This window comes from Rhamphochromis longiceps, linkage group LG18, assembly GCF_057381845.1.
Source record: "Rhamphochromis longiceps isolate RC_006_pf linkage group LG18, R_longiceps_female_GT1.1, whole genome shotgun sequence".
NCBI classification, from domain to species: Eukaryota; Metazoa; Chordata; class Actinopteri; order Cichliformes; family Cichlidae; genus Rhamphochromis; species Rhamphochromis longiceps.
In genome coordinates this window covers 18,902,010-18,925,161 of record NC_140574.1, presented here as the reverse complement: position 1 = coordinate 18,925,161, position 23,152 = coordinate 18,902,010, and the positions used below count along the sequence as shown (strand labels likewise).

General features: G+C 41.2%; 2 protein-coding genes across 9 annotated transcripts in view; one reads left to right on the top strand and one right to left on the bottom strand.

Annotated features, from left to right (window-relative positions):
* kmt2cb (lysine (K)-specific methyltransferase 2Cb) overlaps positions 1-23,152 on the top strand; it is a 97,120-nt gene that overhangs the window by 29,314 nt on the left and 44,654 nt on the right. For 7 of the 8 annotated variants that reach the window (XM_085388537.1, XM_085388543.1, XM_085388542.1 and 4 more), the window contains 12 exons: positions 1,648-1,792; positions 2,613-2,816; positions 4,006-4,115; positions 4,268-4,377; positions 4,846-5,008; positions 5,136-5,307; positions 7,105-7,219; positions 10,243-10,418; positions 10,601-10,953; positions 15,523-15,600; positions 15,794-16,509; positions 17,858-17,980. In XM_085388537.1, coding sequence (XP_085244663.1) covers positions 1,648-1,792; positions 2,613-2,816; positions 4,006-4,115; positions 4,268-4,377; positions 4,846-5,008; positions 5,136-5,307; positions 7,105-7,219; positions 10,243-10,418; positions 10,601-10,953; positions 15,523-15,600; positions 15,794-16,509; positions 17,858-17,980 — 2,465 coding nt within the window. The remainder of the gene's footprint in view (positions 1-1,647; positions 1,793-2,612; positions 2,817-4,005; positions 4,116-4,267; positions 4,378-4,845; positions 5,009-5,135; positions 5,308-7,104; positions 7,220-10,242; positions 10,419-10,600; positions 10,954-15,522; positions 15,601-15,793; positions 16,510-17,857; positions 17,981-23,152) is intronic. The other variant, XM_085388541.1, reaches the window with a different exon arrangement.
* On the bottom strand, positions 20,966-23,035 carry LOC146648095 (uncharacterized). The gene has a single exon (XM_085389940.1). It carries the CDS (start codon positions 23,033-23,035, stop codon positions 20,966-20,968), a length of 2,070 nt encoding a protein of 689 aa, XP_085246066.1.

The window sequence follows — 23,152 nt, the reverse complement described above, 5'->3', positions numbered from 1 at the left end:
CTCTCTCTCAGATAGTGTGGTAGAGGCATGGAAAGCCGCAGTACTGAGCAGAACATACTTAGCAGAACATCCTTACTCTTGGTGACAATGGCTGCGATTTAATTTAAATTTGCTTTAAATTTCCCCCAATTCAATGCTGCCAGGGCTGGTTTCCGCAAGTTTGTGTTTTGAATGCCCAGGTGGAAATGTGTAGTCTGTCAGTATAGTTTTTGAATGCAAAGTTTGCTCCTAATTTTACTCACCCTTTGGTGTATTATGTATACTAGCATCCTATGCCTACATAGTTGTGTTAAAGTAATTGATCCATTAGCATTGGTAAGAGTAGTACTGTCACCTATCAGTTTTTGTAATCTGATCTTACTTAACAGTAGGTCTGCACAGTTGATGAAATTTTAATCTTGGTCACAATTTTATTTTTCCAACAATTAAATGAACATGATTGATTGAATCTGAAAATGCTTGCTTCGCAAAACAAACATAAAGAAAAAGCAGCGAACGTGCCACTAAATCAGCGCCTAACTATATGCCTCCACTCTGGACAAGTGAATAAACATCTTACATATCTGCAAATATTATTATTTAATTGACAGGAATGTAACACAATGTAAATGTGAAACTCATACCCTGCTTTAAGTGCTGCTGCAGTTTATTTAAAAAATATATATATTTATTTATTTATTTTTTCTTTAGTTAATTTAGTTGAATAAAGAGGACCAATTTTAGTTTGATGCAAAGATTTGTACATTGGTACATTAGCAGAAATGTAGGACGACATGGATGTTAAAGCATTGTTATGTTTACGTGTGGCAACATTATTATGTCAGTAATTGTGATAATTATCGTGCCCATAATTGTGGAGCCCTGCTAAACAGGATAACACAACCTTTTGCGGGAAAAGCAACAATCAGTTTAATCAGTTGATGTCTTGTAAAAAATAATTGTAAAACATCCATTGCGTATGCATTCAGTTATCAGTAGGTAAGTAGTAGTAAGCCTAATATGAATTTTGCCCTTTTTTAATTCCTTTGGATGACACAATCATTGTGGCATTAGCCTAATTACATGCCAATGAAATATTAATAACATTTTACATGGCCCAAAGTCTCAGTGAGAGGTACTGCTGGGAGTTGTTTTGTATGATTAGCAGAGTGAATTGAGGGTTTCGTCAATTAAATTAAAATTAAAAGCAGTCGTGATATGTCAGATATGAGTCCAGGATTGAACTTTTTTTATTCCCCCAAAATATTAATTCTAGCTACTTGAGATATTTTGACAGCCATGCCATCTCTTTTATTCCCTGCCTCTATTGTTATCACTATTCTGTACAAGACCTTGATGTTCCCACTGAGTTTATTGTAATCAGTGCTTGAGCATATGGTCCCCATATTTTACCATCCATCTTGCTAAAAAAGGCTGTGTTTCTGACCTGGAGGAAAAAGACTAGAATATAACCAACCTGTCCTGTAACAGCCTGTGTCTGTCAGGGGCTGTATGCTAAACATGCAGTCATAATTGGCAGTGAATTGAGGAGCATTTACCAGCACAGAGGCAGATGCATTGGAACAATTCAGTGCTTAGCTGTTTCTCTACTCCCTAACAGATCTTTTCTCTTTTTTCCTTCCGTGTCTTTTTCATTTTTACCATCAGAAACACAAATCCAGCCGGTGGAGACTGTGGAAGTGACCAGTGAGGTGCCAGAGGAGGACAGGCCCTCTTCCCCTCTGGCCCAGAGCCCTCTAGCCGAGAATTCAGCAGGACCATCTGTCCCAACAAGTAGAGAAGTCAAAAGCAGGTTAAAAAAACTTTTCACTTCCCCAGAATCGCTGTTTTTGAGAAATAAAGAACCGTGCATGCATGTGTGTGAGAGACTCTGTGTGTATCTTTTTACTTTTTAAATTGTTTTTATGAATGAATAAGCACAGGTCTAGCACATACTAGATACATGCATGGATGGATTAGGTGGGAGTCATCAGCAGGTAGAGGCAGCCCTTTTCCTCCCAGGTGTCACTTTGTTAGAGGTTGCAATCAGTCTTCTGGCCTGTCTGTTCTATCGATGTTGGTGATGGAAAGCAGATCAGGAGCCTCTCCTGGGATCTTATTAACAGTACCATCTCAGCACTTAATGTGATAAATATTTGCTGCTTGCTTTATTACTCAACTTTCCAGCTCTTGGCCACTGTTCTGCTGCTTTTCTGTTTACCACTTTGTCTCCAAGATGGCTTTCTCACTTAAAATGTTGATTGTTAGCACATCCAAATATCTGTTGTATAACCGGACTTGTCTGTCTTTCTTTCTTTCTTTCTTTCTTTCTTTCTTTCTTTCTTTCTTTCTTTCTTTCTTTCTAAATTACAAGGTCTGTGTTACTTAAATACATTATAATTTTTACAAGTTGTCTGCTTATAGCAGTATGTGTTTGGGAGACTGTGTGTGTGTCTATGTGTGGTGATAGTCTGTCTGCTTTGCTTTGTGAGGTTTTATGTATATTGCAGCACAGACAGTCCCAGTGCCACAAGAAGGAGGCCTTAATTCATGGTGACATGTATGGCACTGTATTAAGTCACAGTAGGTATATATAATTAAACACCCTCTACCACCCATTTTCTTTCTTTTAGTGAGCGTCTCTGTGCCTTCTGTTACTGCGGTGGTCGTAGCCTTCTGGGTCAGGGGGATCTACAAGTATTCACCGTCACGTCTCAGCTTGAAGCACTCTTCAGCCACAAAGCTGATGGGAGCTCAACAGGCGATGGCAGCGATGGTGATAAAACTGCTCAGCCAAAAATGGCCGAAGAGACCACCTCAGGACAGAAGGAGAAGAAGTAAGTAGGCCTGGCTGACACTGTTGTCACAAATAGTTTGGCTGCCATCGTTGGTTAGGAATAAGACACAATCTGTAATGCTTCCTTGTCATGAGTTAATGAGCTGCAAGAAATGAAAATTTGCTAACAGCTTACTTCATTGTTCTTTTTTGTCCTTGGCTTCTATACACTGATGTTACTGTGAAATCTTGTGAAAGCTGTTAGTCTGATCAAAAAGATTTTTCTTTTAGTTGACTTGAATTTTGTTATCCTGGTAATATGAAGCAGTAGTGGTGGTTAATATGGTCACACCTAACATACACACCCAACTGTCAGTATTCTCCAGGCCATGAGATGCCAGATCAGGCAAAGGTTACACAAGAGCCTTGTGTTTGTATGCACACAAATGCAAATCATACAAATAAAAGACCCTTCCTGCGCTCAATTGGACAACTGCCTGATTTGTTTTGGTCCTTTGAAACCAGTTGGTTGTCTCTCTGGGTTCACAGTACTGTAATGGCCAGTGACAGCATTATGGGTTTGGCAACAGGCCTAGCCAACCAGTAGCTGGTGTCCTGTTTGTGTGATTGGTCATTGAGCCCTTAGCTGTGAGAGAGAATAGATATATCATAATATATCATTTAAGACTAAAAATTAAGAAGAAAAAAAGAGATTAGGAGAGAAGACCATTTCATAATTGCTAATAAAAGTGTAAGGAATAGGTTTCCATCATGTTCCCAGAAACCCCCATCTTGATTTTGGCTGTTAGTTGTTTCCTGGAAATCCTTTTAAATGTTAATGCTCCCTCTCCACGTATTCTACATCCTATGCTGCTCAATAGTTGAAGCCAGGGAGTTGGAGAAACGCATCCCTTTCAACAGATTTTATGAGACAGAACAGCCAGCCTCTTGTGCACACGCTAAAAAAGATGGCCCTCCTTCCCGTCCTCCTCCTCTTCATCCACCTCCCTCCCCCACAGCTTTTTACTTGGACAGACATTTTTCCCCCAGCTCATTCTCTGTCTTCATTTCTTTGCTTTTGTAAAAACGGCACATCATTCTCTACCTTTATGTCTCTGTCCTCAATTTATTCTCAAGTTGATTCAGGCTGTCCTTCTCTTGCATAGTGCATTTTTAAGCTGTTCTCTACGTTAAAAAAAAATCTGTGCTGAGATGACTTTTTTTTTTAAAAACCTTTTTCTTTGTTCCAGTGGGTCTGAAGGCTGCGAGGATGAGCCAGACCCAGCCAGTCGATTTTGGAACGAGCTTTCTCATGTCGGCCTTCCAGAAGATCTCAACGTCCAGTCTCTCTTCGAGTCAGGTGTGGCTAATGGACTCAGCCTATTTCTACATCCCATTTTAACAGTAATTATTTGTACTTGGAGAGTTAACAAGTGTACATGCTTTATATGCTAATACTGAATTTGTCTCTGATTCAGTTATTTGTTTGTCACATCCGTCTTTAAATTGTAGGGCAATGCTGGGCACATCAGAGTTGTGCCTTGTGGTCCGACGGTGTTTGTGAGGGCGAGGGACAATCTCTGCTTAATGTGGACAGAGCCATTGACTCAGGGAGCACAAAGGTGAGTCAAGGGAGAACATCCGTGGACTAATGGGTGTTAACACCATCTTAATGTGTTGGGGCAGCAGGGGAGGGACTGATTCAGTGAAACACAACAAAGCTGATGGATCAGACTGGCTGGTAAAGGTCGGCCTGGCAGCATGGATCTCTCAGCTGTGAAATGGAAAAGGTCACACCACTCAACAGGGCTGAGCTCTCATGGCAGCTTGGCTCCTAGCGGCAGAAGTGGTACTACTTAAAGAGCTCTGATTCTTTTTTCGCTGCCCATCGTGTGTGCTACCCATTAGTAGTGCTGCCACTTGATCTCCAAGTGGTTACTAGTACTCATGGAACTCAGAGAAATGGAATTGGGGTGAGGTTTTCTAGCCTGATCATCAGGTAGCTGAAATGGCACTTTGAACAGGTGTCTTAATAGGAATAGAAAAGGGAGATTTTAGACATATTTTAAGATCGCTCTTTTTCTCCGCAGCACTGTGCATACTGTAAGCGCCTTGGAGCATCCATTAAGTGCTGTGCTGAAGGATGTGCTCAACTCTATCATTACCCCTGTGCGGGGGCAGCTGGGACTTTTCAGGATATCAGAAGTCTCTCACTCTTATGCCCAGAACACATTGAATTGGCCACTCACAAATGTAAGTTCAGAAAAATTTGATGTGTCAACTCCATAGGAAAATAACATAATGTATATTTAACAAAACTAAGACTAAATTGCATTGTATAAACTTTTCTTGCCTTCTCTTTTCATTCAACTGTCCACAGTTGTAGATGATATAAATTGCGTACTATGTGATAGCCCAGGGGATCTACTGGACCAGCTCTTTTGCACCAGTTGTGGTCTGCATTACCATGGGATATGCCTGGACATGGCTGTGACCCCTCTAAGGAGGGCAGGTTGGCAGTGCCCTGAGTGCAAAGTCTGCCAGACGTGCAAGTGAGTCACTTCCCCTCTCCTCTAAATAACGGTTTTCCCTACTTTGTTTTTTTCCTTTTTGTTTACTTTTTTCCTTTCTTAATTTCTGTAAAGCTACCAGGCTTCATGCTTACTGCTTGTTTGTTTACCTCTGTGGTTTGTGAGGAGTTGACTGGACGTTGTACCCTGAAGCTCAGTCTTATAACCTCTGACCTTATTTAAACAGCACAAGAGCTCTGTTTGCAACCAGGCCTGTTTGCCTGGGGTAACCACTGTCTATTGAGTATTAAATATTGCATTACCATCCTGTAGCTGCATATTTATATTTTTCAAAATATCTTGAGCTTTGCGATGCAGTTTTAGATAGTGTAATTGATTAGTTTAAAGATCTTTTTACTTCAGCCAATTCATTGGCATTATGGACAGCGCAGCAACTTCTCACACCTTTGCACAGCTACATGCTTAAGGCTACTGTAAATCAGCTTGACAAATGTTTCAGCATACTAGCATTTCTTTACTAACATTAAGTAATGAAAAAAATGACATCATCAGCATATAGCTATAGCTTAAACTCAGCACTGGGTATAACAGTACAACTAGCAAAACTAGTAATCAAATGTCACTTCATTTGCTAGTGTGAACAAAAGTGGTGATAGAGATGACTTTGTTTTATTTAAAGCTATTAATAAATTGGGTATGAAGCGGTCTTTCCTGTTAGCTATTTTTTTCTTTCTATTTTTTTTCTTACCTTCATCCTCCTGAACAAGGGGTTTGCGTGAAGTTTCATAATTATTTGTATAGCAATCTAACATGGAAATCTTCCTTTCATTCACACATCAGTTCTAATTTTGGCTATAATCGGCTAATATTAGCCATTTGCTATTTGTATCAACATTTGTAATGGCCCATGAAGAGCTATATTGCATATTTTTTGACCAGATGGCTCTCTGCAAATTCAGTGTTGCCGATACTCACTCAGAAACCCGCAAACACAGCACTAGGCTGATTAAAGCAAAGGTGGGTACAATATAAATGAATAAATAAATAACTACACATAAAAAATATTAGGGAAATCTGTCTACCACTGATATCATGCAGAGGACTCTTACTCCTAAAAATATTTCCAATGTTGTTAAACCTTTGATTAAGTTAATATCCTTAGACGGTGCCACCTGCTGGATTACGTTAACATTAGCTGTCTAAATACTGACAGTGTTAAGGTTTTTTGTTAGGAAGATATGATTACTTCTTTTCCTTCTTCTTTTTCTTGTCATTCTAACTCAGATTTCACAATAACTGAATATTACCATGTAAACAGTTTAGCACTTGTAATGTTCAGAGATCCACTGATCATTTGGCCAGTGACCGGAAATAATCTGTTTCTGATCAACCATGACTGGTGGCAATGGGATTTTGAATCACTTTCTGTTTTGATCTTATTAGCCTGCTACAGTCTGATGGGTCAGTGCAATTCTCTATGAATGGCTTTGTTTTTTTGTTTTTTAAACATAATTTCAACGTCAATGTAATATCCTTACAATTTATGGAAATTGGAAAGTGACCCGGACTTGAAAAGTTACTGCATTTGATTTATACTTGGATAGGAGCAAAGAACTTGTAAGCTTTTCAGAGAATTCAACTGTAGATGCAGTAGGACAGTTGAGGTCGGGTCTTGCAGGTCTTAGCAGAAGAAATGGATTACAGAAGGAAGCATAGAGCTATATCATTATAAATGACATTGTCTCATTGTATTAGACAAAAATAAATAAATAAATGAATAAATCTCAACCCTAAAACCTTTTTACTGTCTCTTTGTAGGAATCCAGGAGAGGACACTAAAATGCTGGTGTGTGACATGTGTGACAAAGGGTACCATACCTTCTGTCTGCAACCTGTTATAGACTCTCTTCCCACCAACGGATGGAGATGTCAGGTAGGAAACAACTAATGGGTAATGTTGAAATTTAAAAAAAAAAAAAAAAATTAAACCGAAAACAAAGAAAAAAAAAAAAAAACAGGCTTGTAAGTAAAAGTATTTGCACTAGATTAAAGTGTTTCAAATAACTGCATTGATTCATCTGGTGCAATCACAAAATTGAACAATACAATTAAATGGAAAAGAAATTAAGTTAGTTTGACCTTGCATATGACACCCACGAGAATGTAGCTTTTTGATGGTTTCAATTTGTGCTTTCTGTGGTTACGAATGACTCAGACCAGCTGATCATTTAAAGACTTCAGTTCAGCCTCAGCGCTGGAAGATAACACTATGTTTGTGTGAATGCTCATGCACAAATGGTTTGCTTGCCACTCAGCTGGCTGGTTAGCACACCGCCTAATATGTTTTTTTGCAGCACCAGTTTGAGTAGGGCACATCAGTAGAGACAGCGGGTGATGCAAGGTCTTTACTCTTGGTTCTCTATTTGACTCAGCACAGGGGCATTTCACCCCCACACACACACACACACACACACAGCCTTGGCACTTGCTTCTCCGGAACACTTGCCTACATCCTATGTCCCCGCTCATGTGGTAGTTTTGTTCTGAGCATTGTCGTCTCACTCAAGTAGAAATCAATGAAAAATGAGTCATTGTTCCAGTTTCGGTGTTCTGTGAAGTTCCTGTGATGTGGCTTTAAGTATGAACTCTAGAATTGTTGACTGCGTACCATAGGAAAAAGGTTTACCCGAGCTCAGAGGCTAGTTAGCCGAGTAAGCCGCTAATTTAAAGTAAGTGCATACAGTCTTGTTAAAGGCAAGTTTTAATGACTATGTCTTGTGGAAAAGAAGTGCTCACAATATAAAATCTCATTTTCAATCTTTTTTTTGTTGTTGTTGTTTCAGAAAATAGACAGAATACAAAAAATTCTACTATACCCCCACCCCCATCCCACAGCAACTCAAACTACATTAATACCCCAACCTCTTAAACCCAAAGGGACATTTCTGAGGTTCCTGCTCGAAAATGACATCCTCAAAATTAATAGAGTATTTCTCTGCAATTACAAACTCTGTGTTAACAATCTTGCTATCAAAGTAAAGCTAACACACATATACATACATATATATATATATATATATATATATATATACACATATATATACACATATATATATATACACACACATATACATATATATATACACACACACATATACATATATATATACATATATATATATATATATATATATATATATATATATATATATGTATATATACATATATATATATATATATATATATATATATACACATATATATACACATATATATATATACACACACATATACATATATATATATACACACACATATACATATATATATACACACACACATATACATATATATATATATATATATATATATATATATATATATATATATATATATATATATATATATATATATATATATATATATATATATATATATATATATATATATATATATATATATATATATATATATATATATATATATATATATATATATATATATATATATATATATATATATATATATATATATATATATATATATATATATATATATATATATATATATATATATATATATATATATATATATATATATATATATATATCTTTTTTTTTTTTTTTTTTTAATTATTCAATAAGCAAATGTAGCCCCAGCAGAGGGGTTCTTTCAGAGAGTAAAAATTTGAATGTTAATATGTCAGCAAAAATTCAATGTGCTGGTGTGTTGCATGTCAGTGGATAAAGTCAGTAGTGGTGTAATGATTATCTAGGAATACAATAATATTAATAATAGTCCTTCTTCATTTCCTGTTTTAAATGAACAGTGACACTCAAGTGACGTACTAGGGGAATCGAAACCAAGTGAGCTTTTTTTTAATCCCAAGACAACTCTGCTTACTGGTTCATATTGTTGGTGTGGAAACTCCCTTAAAAACACTGGCTGCTATTTATTTGCTCAAGTTAAACTGTGTTTCTGTCACTCACAAAGCTGTGCTCAACAAGCCATTCCACTGACTCTTGACGAGGACTGCAGCTTTAATCATAAGTTTCAAGTAATTTCTCCCCCTCATTCAAACTAAGCGCTACAGGGGTTACTCAGCGTGCAAGCTTGGTTGATTGGCGAACAGTAAAGGCAATGCTTGCGTTATCCTGTTTAAAGAAATATACACATTTTCCTGTTATTTTGGGCCATATGATAAATAGAAATGTCTATGCTTGAGTAAATTAAACCATTTACCAAAACTGTGTTGCCAAAAATGTCTTCTCTGCAGGAAAGGGTGTGTGTATGTGTGTGCAGGGGGAAAAGAAAGCTGGAAAATATAAAAGGTTGATTACATCTGATAATTGTCTGTTTAAAAAGAATCAGCCAGAAACGCTGCTCAGATGTCCTCCATGTTTTGATTATTGTAATCCAACTTGGATTCCAGCTCTTGGCCATTTGTAGCACTACTTGGCAGTATCCTGCAGTTTTGCGGCTGTAACCTGAATATTTTGGTTCCAAGATTTTAAAGTTTTGTGCTCTTAATCAAAAATAATAATAAAAAAATATAAATGCTTACTGATGAAATAATTCAAATGTGGATTATTAATAAAAGTGCCTTTTGAAAAGTTGTCCAAAGTATTTTCCTCGTCAGAAAATTGCCCAGTTTATCATTTTCATCAAACACTATTTTTGTTTATGTTTTTTCACAGTCCCCTGGTCTATCTTTAGATTTTACATTGTACAAATCTTTATATACTCACACTGAGATTTTTATATGTTTACACTGAACTCTGGGTATGTACAGATTTCATAAGATAAGATAAGATAACCTTTATTAGTCCCACACGTGGGAAATTTGTTTGTTTGTTTCATGCTTGGTTCCCACTCCATGGTTGAAATGTCTAATCAGTGTAGCAGAAGCACTGAATTCATACTACACTTATTTATTCATGTTCATTTTCTCCTCAGAACTGCAGAGTTTGCCTCCAATGTGGAACGCGAACCAGCGGCCAGTGGCACCACACCAGCCTGCTGTGTGAGAACTGTGTCCAAAATCAGGACCCTGCTCTGTGTTGTCCTATGTGTGCCTGCATTTTGGACCCTGAGCACCATAAAGACGTAGTATTCTGCCACACTTGTAAAAGGTAAGGGACTTGTGTTTAACTGTAATACCACACATGCAGTGCTCCTTTTTAATCCTTATTTACTATGGTGTACACTGCTGTTTAATGGTAACATGGTGAAACACTTGGATAGCATACTGATAGTTCAAATTTTAGGATTGCCCCATTAGACACTCTCTTAAATTCCTTTGCACTCCTTTCAGATGGCTACACCTGGAGTGTGAGCGTCAGAACTCAGGCCAAGCAGAAATCCACCCCAGAGAGGACTATGTTTGTTCCAACTGCAGGTCTCCTGCTGCAGAGCAGGCGCTACATCCAGAGGATATGGACACCGGCCCAGAGCTCAGCCCTCAGCCAGCCTCCATGCACACAAACTCTGAGACTGGCGTACAGCTGGCTCAAAAGCACACAGACCTAGAACTTGGCAATCAGCTGCCTCCTGAAATGCACAAAGACCCAAAACCGGAATTACTTGCTGTTCCATTGCACTCAGATCCAGAGCATCTACAGGCTACTGTCCAGGAGGAGAAGCTGGCCACATCAGACACAAAGCCTGGTAGGTCTTTGTTCCAGATTAGATTATACACAGATTACACTAAGATCCTTTCACCTTGTCTTTTGATATCTTGAAATCTTTTATTTTCATCTGTGCTCAAATTTATCCCTCATAAGAATCTAAGCTGTTTCTCACCTTGTTAATCATATCTTGTTATTGCAAGGACAAGGAAAGTTATTCTTTTGATTATATGAAATAGCAAACACTGAGGTTATATGATTAAGTATGAAAGACCATCTTTGTCTTTGTAGTTAAGGATTCATTGACTCAGCCTCTATCCACGCAGAAGCAGTTGAAAGTCTCGGCTATGAAACATCAATTTATCAGTACTGATGTTACAGCACAAAGTTTTGAAAGTCACAGTTGTTGCAGATTAAAGTACTGAAGAGTTGTTTGGGCAAACACTAAAGAGAAGCACTCCCTCTTTTATTTGGAGGCCTTTATGAGGACTCCCAAATAAACAGATGGTGTCCTACCAGCAACAGATTAAAGCAACTCTATAGCCTTTGTAATTCTGTGTTTTGAAAATGTAAAGTACTTTGTTTCCCCATACTGTCTCTGGGGAAGATTATATGTAAGGTCTGTCACTATTAATGAAGAACTGATCATCTGCTTTACTTCAAGGAGCACCTATTTTTTTTCCAAATATTGCTAGCATGCATCAAAATTTAACATAAAACATTTCTACTTGAGACGGGCACCAAGTTGACAGATTTTGCTTGAGCTTTAAATAAACTTTGCAGGTAACAGCCTAACTTATCAACTTGGCAAAATTTGCTAGTGATTCTTCACTGGGGGGAAAAAAACGTAGCCCATTTACCTTGTGGTTTTCAGAAGCAGGTTATGATGTAATGATGCACAGCAAGCTGTCTCAGCCATGCTGGATTCAAAATATGGCCGTTGATTTAAGTTCCAAATATGAATGTTACATAGAAACCACTTAGAACATAGAAAGAAGTGCTTGTGTGTATGGGTGTGAAAAGGTGAATGAGGCAAGTTGTGCAAAGCGCTTTGAGTGCTCAGAGTAGAAAAGCATTATATATGAACCGTTCCATTTACCATTTGTGTTGTAGCTGTACCTCCGTAAGAACTTTGTGTTGTAACTGTAACTCTGTAAGAAGAAAATTTTCAACTGATTACATATTGTTTTCAAGTCAACACATTGGCGCCATGGTTAGCACTGTTACCTCACAACAAGCAGGTCCTGGTTTCAAGTCCACCGTCTTTGGAGTCTGGATTTTCTCTCCGTGTCTGCGTGGGTTCTCTACGGTTACTCTGGCTTCCTCCCACAGTCCAGAAGATGCAGTTATTGGGGTTAAGTTATATGGTGATCCTAAATTCCCCATATGTGTGAATGTGTGTGTGAATGGTTGTCTCCCTATGACTGGTGATGTGTCCAGGGTGTACTCTGTCTCTTTCCTGTGGCAACTGGGACTGGTTCCAGCCCCTACACAACCAAGGATTAGATAAGTGGAATGGATGTTTTCAAGGCATAACCATCAAAGAGTTTTAGTACTGAACTTGAATTCAAACTTCTACTCAAGATTTGATGTGCACACCAGTTTTCTACGGATATCCCGAAGCTGAAGCATCATTCATGTAATAATAAAATTGAACTGCATCTGACTGTTCTTCCTGGTAGTTCCATTGTTTGTATTGCATTATGGTGCAAGCTTTATTGCCACTTTAAGTTGCACAGTGTTGGAATGCTTGCATGAAGCTCAGAGCTGCATCTCAATTCTGGTGCCTGTGAGATTTGCCAGCACTGGAGTGCAATATCAGTGAAATATATGGTTAGCTGGGGTTGCCAGTGGCAGCTCTGCTGCCCACTCTTGTCTAAGCAGCAGACTCCACTGATGAGAGAATGGATTGCAGTAGCATGATGGTGATATCGCTGATCCCCTGACTGCTAACCTGCCTTTGAGCTATATTGGCTCATTCATTCATTATTACTCACACAGCTTGGCCGCACTGCTCACCATATAAATGTTCTCTCATTTTACTTTTCCTGTAGCTATTCACTGTTTCATTACTAGGGATGGGTATTGATAAGATTTTAACGATTCCGATTCCATTTTCGATTCTGTTTAACGATTCGATTCCTTATCGATTCTCTTATCGATTCTCTTATCGATTCTTTTTTTTTAAAAAGGAGAACACTAAAGTCGATTAGCTTAGAACTTTGTTTTATATCTTCTCTTTGAACAAGATAGAAATTTAGGAGTAACATGGCCTTACAAACCCAACAGTGAGATCTTAAGAGATCCACAGCCTACGGCTCTTCAATGGGGTGTCACAGGGTCCCCAGGAAAAAAAATGTATATGTAAAATAATAAAATTAATATTCTCCTGTAGCAATAACAAAGTTTAACATAAATTATTCTGTAGCAATTACACAAGAATATCCAGTAATGTCCTGCCTACAATTAAACACATTCACTTACCAAAGTGAAATCGGGGGCATCTGCTGTGGCAAATGGGTGCAAGCCTTTGACCACAAACTTAGACACTGCTGGGTGACATTCGTCTATCCTGGCCTGAAAGGAGACGCTACCGGTAGACTGCAGCGAGAACTGCCAGCATCTGAGCCAGCCAGACTCTGTCTCTCTCATCATGGTTATCTAAATGCAACGCACAGTAATAGCAGGTTTTGTAATAAGGTAAATCGCGCTAACATAATATGCAATGCTAATTGATTAGTTACCTGCAGTATTAACGGGAGAGGACGTGGAAACGCTACCGCTGCTGCTGGGTTGAGCTTCGCTAGTCCGGAGCGGATCAAAAACACGACATTCGTTGAAAGCAATCGCGTGTTTTTTGAGCAAATGCTTTTGCATATTCGTAGTGTTTCCTCCCTTTGATGAAATCTCTACTTTGCAAGTATTGCACGTTGCCCTGTTGTCATCCTTTCTCATAAAGTGTAACCAAACTTTTGAGCGTTTGCGCCGCTCAGGCGCCGTGTTTCCTACTGGGTAAAAGACGCTACTCAACGTGATGACGTCATTCGGGGCGACTGGAATCGATAAGGGAATCGTTTTTAAAAGTGGCAAACGATTCCAAGGAATTGAAACAGTGGGAACCGGTTCTCAACAAGAACCGGTTTTCGATACCCATCCCTATTCATTACTGGATTTACCTGGTGAGGCAGTGAGTTACTGGTTGTGGTTTTTAAAGACATGTGGAGTGAACTTGTTATATTGTGCATACATTTTTAATTGTTAACTTTTTAAAGTTAACAGTAAACACAAAACAGTATTATTCCTACCCTTCTCTTAACATGTCATACCCCTTTTACTTAAAATATAGTGTTTGGGGTTAAAGGCTCTGAACTGAACAGTTATAATTTTTCACTAGGTATTAATAGGACACTTTAAAAAAAGAACTAATCTGTACTTAATTTATGCTCTTTTTTTCCCCACTTTTTCCTTTTTTTAAAAAACATGTGATGATGACTATGCTGCCAGCTGCCCACTCGTGTAATGCAATTAAAGTCATTAACTGGAGCTGTTCATCACCTGCCAGGATTCACCACCCCTCAGGGTTTAACAACAGGCTTACAGTGACTTAACTGACAGATGCTGTTAGATCCATTCTGTGAATGCAGGCGAGGCCTGACTTTAGGCCTTCACTGCATTAATCAGAGCTGCATGTTTATCTAAACCGTCACCTTATTCACTGTAGGAGATATAGGAAGTAAGGTGTTAATATGAATGTGAATGCGTGTTCAGCTTGGTCAATAGCTGATGGCTGGAGATGGTTGGAGGCCCATCTCTCTAATTGACTCTCTGGCATCAGCACCGGATGAGCACCTGCAAGCTGCACAGTCATGAGCCCAGAGCACACAGACCCTGGGATGTTGGTTGTCATGGTTACTCCCTTCCCTGGCAGAGATGCGTAGCAGGTGCATGTGTGTGTCAGGATCAGTATGACATGGGAACTTGTGGATTGAAATGGTGGGCGCCTCCTTAAGACTAGGCTATCTGTACTGTCAGAGGGTGTCTGGCAGAATACTGGCTCGATGTTTGGATTCCTGATAGCCAGCAATGACTAGTTCTATTCATACCAGACTAGTCAAACGCATTGCTGTCTCTGCTATAAAACCAAATAGAAAGGGGGGTACACATTACAAAACCAAAGTGATGAGAGAAAACAGGAGAGACTATATTAATACCAAAATGAAGTCTGTGATACAAGCTTACCTCATGTGGTTTTTTGCACTGCGACCACTTGTTACCCAAAATCAACTCTTCTCACACACTTCTCACGGTGCTTTCATGAGTGAAAGAAAGTGATATTGGTGTCATTGTCTCAGGAAACTACATCATTGTTTAGTTCTGCTTGTTTTTACCAGCTGATTTGAGATGAGTGTTTTTAGAATTAATGGAAACATAATTTTTAGAGAACTGTCTTCTTGCTGGGTTTCCAAATCCATCTGTGCTTATGGGCTGCTTTCTTTATTCTTTAACCACTTTGAAGATATTGTGAACAAAGTTAGAGTCTTATTCTTGCTTTTAATGAAGTGATGTATATTTTATACCTAATCTTGTTAATATTGAATCTGTCTTTTAGACATCTCTGTGGGAGCAGACATAGTAGAGAGGCAGGTTACTGAACCTTCTGTCAAAATTCCAGCAGAAATTAAATCAGGTTTGTACAGGCCACTTATTTATTTACCACTTTACTCATATTGATTTGTATCTAATAGTTTTTATAAAGTTTTGGTTAACTACAATGCTTATGGTTTATTATCAAAGATAAAATAATGTGTCAATTTTTTTTAAGATGTACATTTTCTACCAAATCTAAATCTTTGTCATTAATAACCTAATTCCTTCTTCAGAAACAAAACCAGCAGTAAGAGCCCAGCTTGCATCTACAGAGAGTCATGCGTCTTCAGTGACTCTGAGCCAGGAGGCTATTCCAGCGCAACACTCTACGGAGGGACTACAGACACAGGACACCACAATACAAATCAAACCAGCAAATACTGAGGCCTGCCCTGAAAAGGGCATGGTCAACCCCAGCACAAAGGATTTTAAGGCCATCATCTCAACCACCAAAGAACCAGGTACTGCATCAGTACCCTTCACGGACCAACCGATGGTAGTCGCACTACCCCAGCCTTCAAATATGGATGTAGTCAGGGGTTCTTTCCTGGAAACTAATCCAAAAGAACTCAACAGTGATAGGAGAGAGGGTATTTTTCACAGAAACCTGGCAGAGACTGTTAAGCCCTCCACTTCTACATCAGAAGAGATGGACACTACACCGGAAAAGCCAAGTATGCCATTTCCCAGTTTGTCTTTAGAGGAGAAACCCCTTAAAACAACTGTGGAAAGGCTAGCTGAAATGGTTTCTTCACCTTCCAACTCCTCCCCTCTGGCTCGAGGGACATCTCCCAGAGAACTAACTCAGACCCAGATTCTAACATCAATGAGTGACCACAGCAGTGTAATGCCCACCACCACTCTCATAGCATTCACCCCCAAAATTGGGATGGGAAAGCCAGCCATCACCAAGAGGAAGTTTTCTCCTGGGAGACCACGAGTGAAACAGGTAGGAACCTGAACATCATGTCACAGCGACTGTTGATTTTTCTGTCCCCGTCTGTCTGATTCTGTGATGTTCCCTGTCCCACTAATAAACCAGATCAGTGTAGGTGAACAACTGGTGCTTCTATCTTGTGCACTCCTAAATCTATGTGGGTTGGTGTCCTGTGGGTTTATGAAATTAGATTATGTTGGGTTGAAAGAGTTGAAGAAACTTGTGGGGTTGAGTATATGTTTTTCAATGAAATTTTAGGACAACACAGTGAATGGTGCTCTATCCACTCTTTGCACTCTCTTTACATGAATGTGCACCACAAGATTAGTCACAGTGTTTATGTAAATCTGAGTTGAGTGTGTTTTATTTTCTGTAGGAGATGCAATTTTAGCGCTAAATCACATTTTCCTGATGGTCCTCGCTATCTTCCACCTTTGGCATAGCAATCAGTCTCCCTGTTCATCCAATGTCCATGTTACAAACATCAGTCCTGTTGAGGATGAGCATTCATCAAATCACATATTGCAGTGATCATTGCCATTATCACATCCTATTTATATCATTATTACACCATCAGTGACAGTGAGTGACTTGTGGCTATATAAAAAAAAAAAAATTTAATCTTATAATATTAGTGTTTAGAGTTTATAATGTAAACTGAAAGCTGACTGTCAGCAAAATAAATTACACTCATGACTGTAATACACTGTGAATGATGCCAGTGAGGACAGACTAACTCAGTTGGCACCGTTTCTTTCTACATATATCCCATTTCTAAAATCAACATATGAATCCAACTAATTTGTTACACAAGGCCAGGAGAAATCTCTTCCCAAAAAACTTGAATGCTGCTTTTCTATTTAGCATGTTTTTATCTGATACACTCGTCTACTGAGTTACTGACGCAGTGCCCCTGTTTTGTCAACATGCCAAACATACTCGGTTGTCATGGCAAGAGGTAACAGGGCCTCCTTTCCTGCTTTATGGTGCCTTGATACTCCTGGCAAATTCTGCTGCTTGAAAAGCAACTAACACAGTGATGCTCTCCAAAGATACTTCTTAAGTTCATGTGCATGAAAGGGTTCGCTTTAACAGAGAATGCAACCTAATAACTCATCCTCTTTCTAGTCTGGCATATCAGATGCTCTCTTGTACCTCTGCACAGTTTGGGTGTGTATTGAGTGATTCCCAAATGGCTACAGTAGGAGCTCACTACATTTCTCTAACATCTTTCTTTGTATGTTTTGTTTCTTTGCTGGCTTGGTTTTTAAGTTGCTGCATTTTTTTTCTTTTATTTTTGTCGCCCTCCTCCCTCCCTCTCTCCCTCTCTCACTTTCTCACCCACCCCTCCTTACCTTAGGGTGCATGGAGTCCCCATAGCAGTGTGAGCTCACCCTTGTCCTGGTCACCAGACCAGCCAGAGGGTTGGGACGTCCTAAAGACCAGGCAGTCCTCTGGCAGTCCCGGCTGGAGCATCAGAGTGGTAAATACCATGGCTCACCAGAGACGGCAGGGCAGCAGCTGCCCTCTGTTAGCCCTCTGTTTGCCAAAGTGACGCGCACTCCCTGAGTGTTCCTGAATGTCACTAATGTGTACTGAAGCCAACAACAACAATTACTGTAATCTTAAAGTGAGAGGGGTAGTCGCATACCAATGACTAAGCTAATGACGTTTTTAGGGTGAAAGTGAAATATTACTCTGTACAAACAAGATAATTTTGTGCTTTTACAGATTGGAGTTGCGTAATCAAGGGTATGGTATAGTGCTAAAAAGGATTTTATTTTTATTTATTTATGTAATTATTTTTTAACATGCCGCTATTCTGGTGTCAAGCCGAAATTCATGATGTGCAGTTCAAAAATCTCAAGCAGCCTCTTCATTTCTTTATATTTTGCCAGACTTTATTGTTTTTTGTTTTTTTTTAAGTGATCATGAACAATTTTTCATCAGCCTTTGTGATCTTCTTTTAAAGTTTTCTTTGGACATTCGCTGTTTTTTCACTTATTTTCAGTCTAGTGCTTGTACCTGACCATTTCCATATGTTTTTGTTTATTAAGCCACTTAACACTGACCTATGAATCATTCAGGTTTTTTAAAAAGGGACTGGTTCACGGGATGAACCAGTGTTGTTTGCCCACAGCAGATAATTTAGCTAAGAATAAATTTAAATTGTATCTTGAGTGTTAAATTGTATTTGTCAAAGATGACAGTTTTTCAGGCATATTTATGCACCAACAAAATTATTCATAAAGAGCTTTTAGCTAAAATCCTGGCATATCTCACATTGTATGCAGTGTGCCCTTAAAAACACATTTGAGGAAACTGGTTTGTGGCGAACAAAAGAAAAGTGACAAGGGTAAGGAAGTTTCTACAGTACATGAACAGTATGTGAAAGCCATATCCTTAAGACATTGGAGGGGGGGGGGGGAGAATCAGCAAACACCTGGCACAGTACCTGAAGAGATGCATCTCGTCCTTCAGTTGATCGATATGTTGTTCACTCAAGTCTCATCAGAAATGATCTCAGTCGAAGGATGGCTGTCAAACCATTCATAAGGAAGGGAAACTGGGAGAAGAGGTGGAGATAGTCCATGTTACATAAGAACTGACTGAACTGAAAGTCCTGTAACAGTCTGTAAGTGTAGTCTGTAAAGCTACAATAGGTCTGATGGGGTGATTAAAACCAAATTTTTTAATTTTTGGTTCAGATCATTGTCAGTATGATTGGAGGAGGTCAGGAGAGTCATTTTTTAGATGGCTATGGACACTCACTGTTTTACCAGTAAGTGTCCATAGTCATCTAAAAAACATGCAGACTCTGTTATGGCCATTTTCCTTGTTAAATGTAAAGAAACAGGAGTGGCTGAAGACTTTTGCACAGTACTGTAGCTCTCAGCACTGTATCCCCAATGATGTTTTTTTGATACTGCGAGAAGCGCTGTGTAGTACAGGGACCCATATTATCTTAGCTGAACATGTCAATTAATAACACACAGGATAAACAATGTGGCACACAACATTTTGTAAAACTTAAAATGTAATACAAATAACTTAAGGTTATGTATATAACCACGGTTCTCTGAGTAGCATGAGTGAGTGTCTCACTATGGGAACGCCTCCTGCGTGACCTCATCAGAAGCTCAAATACCATTACGCCAGCCCTTACAGGCTGGCTAGGTGATGCCCATGTCAGGAGGGGCCAGTGCCTCCCTATATAATAGGCTGACATAGCATCAGATGTCATTCAAAACAAGCCCACCTCTTCCTCGCTTCCATAGCAAGGAGGGCGGTCTGGTGAGACACTCACTCGTGCTACTCAGAGAACCGGGGTTATATACATAACCTTAAGTTCTCTTTCATAGCATTCGTTTCGTGTCTCACTATGGGAGAAATACTGACTCCCGGATTGCCGAACTGTCCCCAACAGCACTTCACAGGGGAGAGGCCCCCACCCGGGAAGAACCTGCACTGAGGACTGAATGTGCTAGGTTAGGTGCTGTCACATCTAACCTGTAAAACCTAGCAAATGTATGAGGCGAGGTCCAGCATGCGGCTGCACACACCTCCTGAATAGAAACTCCCCCAAAGAGAGCCCATGAGGTTGCCAGACCTCTAGTGGAATGCGCACGTAAGCCAGCAGGGGGCTGAAGGCCCCCGCTAGTATAGGCCAAGGCAATTGCTCCCACTATCCAATGGGAGAGGCGCTGTTTAGACACAGGCTTTCCCATATGTGGTTTAGCCCAGGACACGAACAGCTGGTCACTTTGTCTGACACTCTGGGTTCGGTCCATGTAAATACGCAGGGCACGGACTGGACACAAGGTATGCAGCCGCTGTTGCTCCTCTGAGGAGAAAGGCGGTGGGCAAAAGGCCGGCAGTTCTATAGGGGAACATGCGCCGACAACCTTCGGGACAAAGGCAGGGTTGAGCCGCATACAGACCCTCGTATTATCCGAGGAGAACTGAATGCATGACTGATGTACTGAGAGAGCGTGGATCTCTCCCACACGTTTAGCAGAAGCTAAAGCAATTAAAAGAGCCGTCTTCAAGGACAGAAATTTCAACTCAACCTGTTCCAGGGGTTCAAATGGGCAACAGGAGAGCGCAGCCAATACTGTGGGAAGGTCCCACGATGGAGCCAACGGCCTAGACGTAGGCAATTTACGGCGTGCACCCTTCATGAAACGGCATATTAAGGGATGCTGGCCAACAGTCTTTCCCTCAAAACCAATATGGCAGGCTGAAATTGCTGCCAAATACACCTTGATGGTGGAGAAGGCTTTACCCTTATCAATCAGGGCCTGAAGAAATGACAGAATCACAGCCACCGAGCACTGAAAAGAGATGGCCTGTGATTCTAAGCACCAGCTTTCAAACACACGCCACTTGTGCTCATATAGCGTCCGAGTAGACGATGCTCTAGAACACTGAATAGTGTCGATAACACTATGAGGGAGCCCCACCGTGTTCAGGTTAAACCACTCACGGCCCAAGCCCATAGAGCTAGCCTCTCTGGGTGGGGGTGGAATATCTCCCCCTGTGCCTGAGACAGGAGGTCTCTGCGTAGTGGTAACGGCCAAGGAGGGCCGCACAGCTGCTGAAAAATCTCCGCCAGCCAGTGTTTCCCTGGCCAGTGCGGGGCTATCAGGATCATATAGTGACTTCTCTCCCTCACTCTGGCCAGAGTTGGAGAAATGAGGGCCACTGGGGGAAAAGCATAGAGGAGGGTTCTCGGCCACTCGTGAGCTAGAGCATCCACCCCGAGTGGAGCTCTCTGATCGTGCAGCGAGTAAAACAGGGGACACTGAGCATTCTCCCTGGATGCATAAACGTCCACGGTCGCCTGACCGAATCGCAGCCAGATCTGCTTCACCACCTCCGGGTGAAGCTTCCAGTCCCCATACAGCGGGTTGCCCCTGGAGAGAAGATCTGCTCCAAAGTTCAAGATCCCCGGCACGTGAGTTGCTCTCAGTGACAGCAGGTGGGCACTGCTCCAGACTATCAGTCTGTGTGCCAGCGTGTGTAACTTGGGGGACCCCAGACCCCCCTGTCTGTTGATGTAGGCCACAACGGTGGAATTGTCCGACCTCACTAAAACATGATGACCTCTCAGCCAAGGGAGAAAGTGTTTTAGCGACAGGTGAACCGCCAGCAGTTCCAGACAGTTTATGTGGGCGGAGCGCATGTGAGGGCCCCATTCCCCATTCACTGTTCTGCCCTCGTGGGTGGCCCCCCAGCCGGAAAGAGAGGCATCTGTGGAAATCACCTTCCTGGCTGAAACTGCCCCCATGGCAACGCCCTGAGACAAGAAACCTGGCCTCTTCCACTCGCGGAGAGCGAGTGAACAGTCTGCAGAGACTCTCACGCGATGGTGGCCGTCTCGGTGAGGGTCCAGTCCCCGCGAGCCCACCCAGCGCTGAAAACCTCTCATGTGCAGGCGTCCCAGTGTTATCGCCACTAGAGAAGAAGCCATCAGACCGAGCAGCCTCTGGCACTGTTTGAGGGTCACTGTGCTTCCTCTGCGAAACAGTGCAAGGGATGACTGTATGGCCGCCGTTCTCTCCGGGGACAGAAAAGCCCTCACCCGAAGGGAGTCTAGGCTGAGCTCTATGAAAGTAATGCATTGAGTTGGCGCCAATGTGCTCTTTTCCACGTTTATCTGGAAACCCAAACTCTCCAGATGGTGTATGAGAGCATTTGTGTGACAAGTCGCTCCCTGGCGGGTTGGGGCTGCCACCAGCCAATCGTCGATGTACGTGGCCACCCGAATGCCCTTTTTCCTGAGCGGGGCCACTGCTGCCTCGGTGCATTTCACAAACACCCTTGGGCTCAGTGAGAGACCAAAAGGCAGGACTACAAACTCGTATGCCATCCCCTGGAAAGCAAATCTCAGATACTTTCGGTGTGGGGGATATATGGGGATGTGGAAATAAGCATCCCTCAGGTCGATTGATGTGAACCAGTCGCCCGCTCGTACAAACCGTAGCAGCGAGGCGTGCGTCAACATCCTGAACTTGTATGTCCTCAAATGCCGGTTCAGGGCACGGAGATCCAGAATGGCTCTCATCCCCCTCCCCCTTTTCTTTGGCACAAGGAAATACCTTGAATAAAATCCGCTGTGCATTTCCTCGGGAGGGACAACTCTTATAGCTCCTTTGTCTCTCAAGGTGGAAATTTCCTCCAGGAGAAAACTGGCAGACTCGCCCGGAGCACGAGAGTAAACAATTTCTTTGAATTGTGGTGGAGCGACACTGAATTGCAGCCTGTAGCCCTTTTTCAATGTCCTCAGCACCCATGCTGACTGAGTGCAGGTGGCCCAGCTCTTCATGTGGAGAGACAGAGCGCTCACTGGCCACTCCACCGAATATGGCATTTTGGCGCCCCCTTGTGGTCGCAGCGCGAAACACACGCCATTTCGGCGTCCCGTCACCTCTGTCACAGGCGAGCGAGGTGACGGGCTCATCTGCATCATCACAGCCGTGGAAACGCGAGTCTCCACGGGCTGCGTTATGGCAGACGGTGCTCCGTTTTTCAGCATGTTTGATTTTCTCATGTGTTTTGCAACACTCGACAGCGCCCTCGGCAAATTGCCTGGATGCGCGTGTCGGGGCTTTTTTAATACAGAATGCATGAGAGAAGTGCTCGTGTGGAACAT